Consider the following 3681-nt stretch of genomic DNA (forward strand, 5'->3'; position numbering starts at 1 on the left):
TGGGAGAAGTTCGTAGAAGACTGACAAGAACAGGTCAGTTAGGGTTAGTCAGGACAGGTCAGTTTGGGTTAGTTAGAACAGGTCGGTTTGGGTTACAGATTAAATTCAATGAGCCAGAGGGACGCACCAAGGATCAGGATGGAGACTCCGTTAAAGATCGCTCCGACATACGTCATCATCCACATGACCGCAGCCAGCTGAAACATGAAGATTAAAACACAGCTGAAACATGAAGAAGAAAACACAGCTGAAACATGAAGAAAACACACAGCTGGAAAATGAAGAACACACAGCTGAAACATGAAGAAAACACAGCTGAAACCTGAAGAAAAAAACAGCTGAAACACGAAGAAGAAAACACACAGCTGAAACAAAAAAAACACAGCTGGAACATGAAGAAAACACAGCTGAAACATAAAGAAAACACACAGCTGAAACATTAGCATTAGCTGAGTGCTATAATTCAATACTCTAAAGACATTTTACTGTCTATTCTCTTCTACTTATTTTGTACAGCTTTGATAAAGCTTTGTGATTTTGAAGCATTAGCTGTGTGCTAGCAGGTTTAACTTTGAGAGAGTCGAACACGTCTTCCACCAGGAGCAGCTTCCACAACTGTGCCAGTGCCAAAAATCCCCAGGCCTCACGACTTTAGGCCTATTGAATTAACTTCACTGGTAATGAAGTGCTTTGAGTGCCTAGTAAGAGCTACATTATCTGTTATTATTAATATTATTTACATTATCTCCAAAACCTTCTAGACCCTGTGCAGTTAGCTTTAGCATCCAGAGGAGTTGAACATGCAGTTGCAACTCTGCTGCATCTTCTGTACATTCATTTACCATGCCAAAATCACTTTTGATGATTTTTCTTCTGCTATTAATACTATTAAGCCAAGTATTTTAGCAAATATTTAACAGAATTTTTACTTGAAGATGTCTTGGTCTCGTGGATTGTTGATCTTCTTAGCTGTCAGAGTTGGTACGTCACTCTCTGACGATGTGACCACTCACACAGGATCTCCCCAGGGATGTGTCTTATGTTCTCCGATGTTCATCCTGAACATGAACTCCAGCACCAGCACATTCCCTAACAGGCACTTTATTAACATCTCTCCTGTTTTAGCTTCTCTGCATTGGCTTCCTGTAAAATCTAGAATAGAATTTAAAATCCTTCTTCTCACCTACAAAGCCCTTCATGGTCAGGCTCCATCTAGAGTCTCTAAAAGTACAAGGGGAGCCAGAGCGTTCAGTTATCAGGCTCCTCTCCTGTGGAACCAGGTTCCAGTTTGGGTTCGGGAATCAGACACCGTCTCCACATTTAAGAGTAGGCTTAAGACTTTCCTCTTTGATAAAGCTTATGGTTAGGGCATAAAAATTGAATATTGTAAGGGAGTGAGGAGTTGCAGCGTCCGCCTAACCCGGCCCACCTGCTTCTTGTCATAGTTGTCAGATTTATCTATCCTATCATGAAGCATATAATGAAACTAAAAGGGAGACTTAGCATATACCCCGATCCGGTTGGGGAGAGTTCTAGCCTGACCAGGCTCCTCTCTTTACCCTGTCTCTCTTGGTTTAGCTGTAATAGTTTTAGACAGCTGGGGACATCCTTTGACACACCGAGCTCCTCTCTTCTCTATCTTTCTATGTTTTCATTTATGTGCATCCATGTCCCAGAAATGCTTGTTACTAACCTAGTTACTAACCTGGTTACTAACCTAGCTACTAACCTAGTTACTAACCTAGCTCTGGTGAGTCATTCCCCGGAGTCCTTATGTTAGTTTTCCCCAGCATGTTCCCTTGGATCAGAGAGGCTCCAAAATCAGGGTAGCAGCTGTCACCATGGTCCCACTACACGTTCTGCAATGCCATGTTTATCTGCTACACCCTGCTACGTCCAGCTACGTCCTGCTGTGCCCTGCTACGTCCTGCTACATCCAGCTGTGTCCTGCTACGTCCTGCAACGTCCTGCTACATCCTGCTACGTCCTGCTATGTCCTGCTGTGCATTGTAGTGCACACAGTGCCCTGCTATGCCATGAACTACTACAAAGAACTGCTAAAAACTACTATTTTTTCTATTTTGTTATTTCCACTAACCCCAACCGGCCCGTCGGACACCGCCTACCAAGAGCCTGGCTCTGTCCGAGGTTTCTTCCTAAAAGGAAGTTTTTCTCCCCACTGTCGCACTGTTGCTTGCTCTGGAGGAAACTACTAGAACTGTTGGGTCCTTGTAAATTCTGGAGTGTGGTCTAGACCTACTCTATCTGTAAAGTGTCTTGAGATAACTCTTGTTATGAATTGATACTATAAATAAAATTGAATTGAAAATGAATTAAGTATGCATATGATACCGCCCTGGTTGGTCTCCTAGACAACCAGGAAGAGGAGCATGGGCCAGGTCTGGACTTTTTTACTGATTGGTGTGAGAAGTCAAACCTTATCTGAAATACTTCTAAAACAAAGGAGATGTCAATTGATTTTAGGAAAGCTCAATTCCCTCTCCGGACAAGCACACCGTGCTCCAAAGTTTACAAAAAACAGATCCAGGCTCTCCTCTGTTCCACAGACCATCAAACTCCTAAATAATGAAGGTCCTGTACAATAATAGGTAGATTTGGTTTATCTTTTTCTCTTTCTCCCAGCTGGTGTAGAACATGGTCTATGTTATGAATGGCAACGTGTACATTTTATGGTTTTTCTTCTTCCTTGCCTTGTCTCCGTCCTATTGTTTTATTTACCATGTGATATGATTTTACTGCAACATAATTTCCCCATGGGGACAATAAACATGAACAAATGAATGAACTGTCCCCCTTATTGTATGATATGATGTGGTGTTGATAAAGCTTTGTGAATGTGAAGCATTAGCATTAGCTGCGTGCTAGCAGTTTGTAACCTTGAGAGAGTCGAACATGTCTTCCACCAGCAGCAGCTTCCTCATCTGATCGGAGAACCGGTTAAGGAGGACCAGAGACCGGTTCACGAGCAGGCGGACGGAATCCGGGGACACCGAGATGTCCCTGTCCAGCAGAGACCTGGGGGACATATATATACATATATATATATATATATACATACATACATACATACATACACACACAAACACACACACAAACACAGGCCAAAAGTTTGGACCCACCTTCTCATTCACTGTGTTTCCTTTATCTTCATTACTATTTCCATTGTAGATTATCAATGAAGCATCAGAACTATTAATGAACACATGAGGAATTATGGACTTAACAACAAGTAGAAATAACTGAAAACACGTCTTATATTCTAGTTTCTTCAGAGTACCCCCCCCTCTCCTTTCTCTGATTACTGCGTTGCACTCTTGGTATTCTCTTGATGAGCTTCAAGAGGTCGTCACCTGAAATGGTTTCCCAAGTCTTGAAGGAGTTCCCAGAATGCTCAGCACCTGTCGGCTCTTTTGCCTTCACTCTGCGGTCCAGCTCTCCCCAAACCATCTGGACTGGGTTTAGGTCCAGGAACCGTGGAGGGGCAGCACACCATCACTCTCCTTTTTGGTCAAATAGCCCTTACCCAGCCTGGAGGGGTGTTTGGGGTCATTGTCCTGTTGGAAAATAAATGAGGGGCCAACTAAACGCAGACCGGATGGGATGGCATGTCGCTGCAGGATGCTGTGGTAGCCATGCTGGTTCAGGGTGCTGTGGTAGCCA

At 43.4% G+C, this 3681-nt stretch overlaps 1 protein-coding gene across 1 annotated transcript in view; it reads right to left on the reverse strand.

Annotated features, from left to right (window-relative positions):
* The window catches only part of LOC117939773 (reticulon-3-B-like), a 5971-nt gene that overhangs the window by 1505 nt on the left and 785 nt on the right, over positions 1 to 3681 (reverse strand). The window contains exons 2-3 of the mRNA XM_034865227.1: positions 2898 to 3036; positions 128 to 197 (exon numbers count right to left, since the gene is read on the reverse strand). Of these exons, the coding sequence (XP_034721118.1) occupies positions 128 to 197; positions 2898 to 2942 (115 nt within the window). The 5' untranslated portion in view covers positions 2943 to 3036. The remainder of the gene's footprint in view (positions 1 to 127; positions 198 to 2897; positions 3037 to 3681) is intronic.

This window comes from Etheostoma cragini, unplaced genomic scaffold (genome assembly GCF_013103735.1).
Source record: "Etheostoma cragini isolate CJK2018 unplaced genomic scaffold, CSU_Ecrag_1.0 ScbMSFa_1075, whole genome shotgun sequence".
Taxonomy (NCBI): Eukaryota; Metazoa; Chordata; class Actinopteri; order Perciformes; family Percidae; genus Etheostoma; species Etheostoma cragini.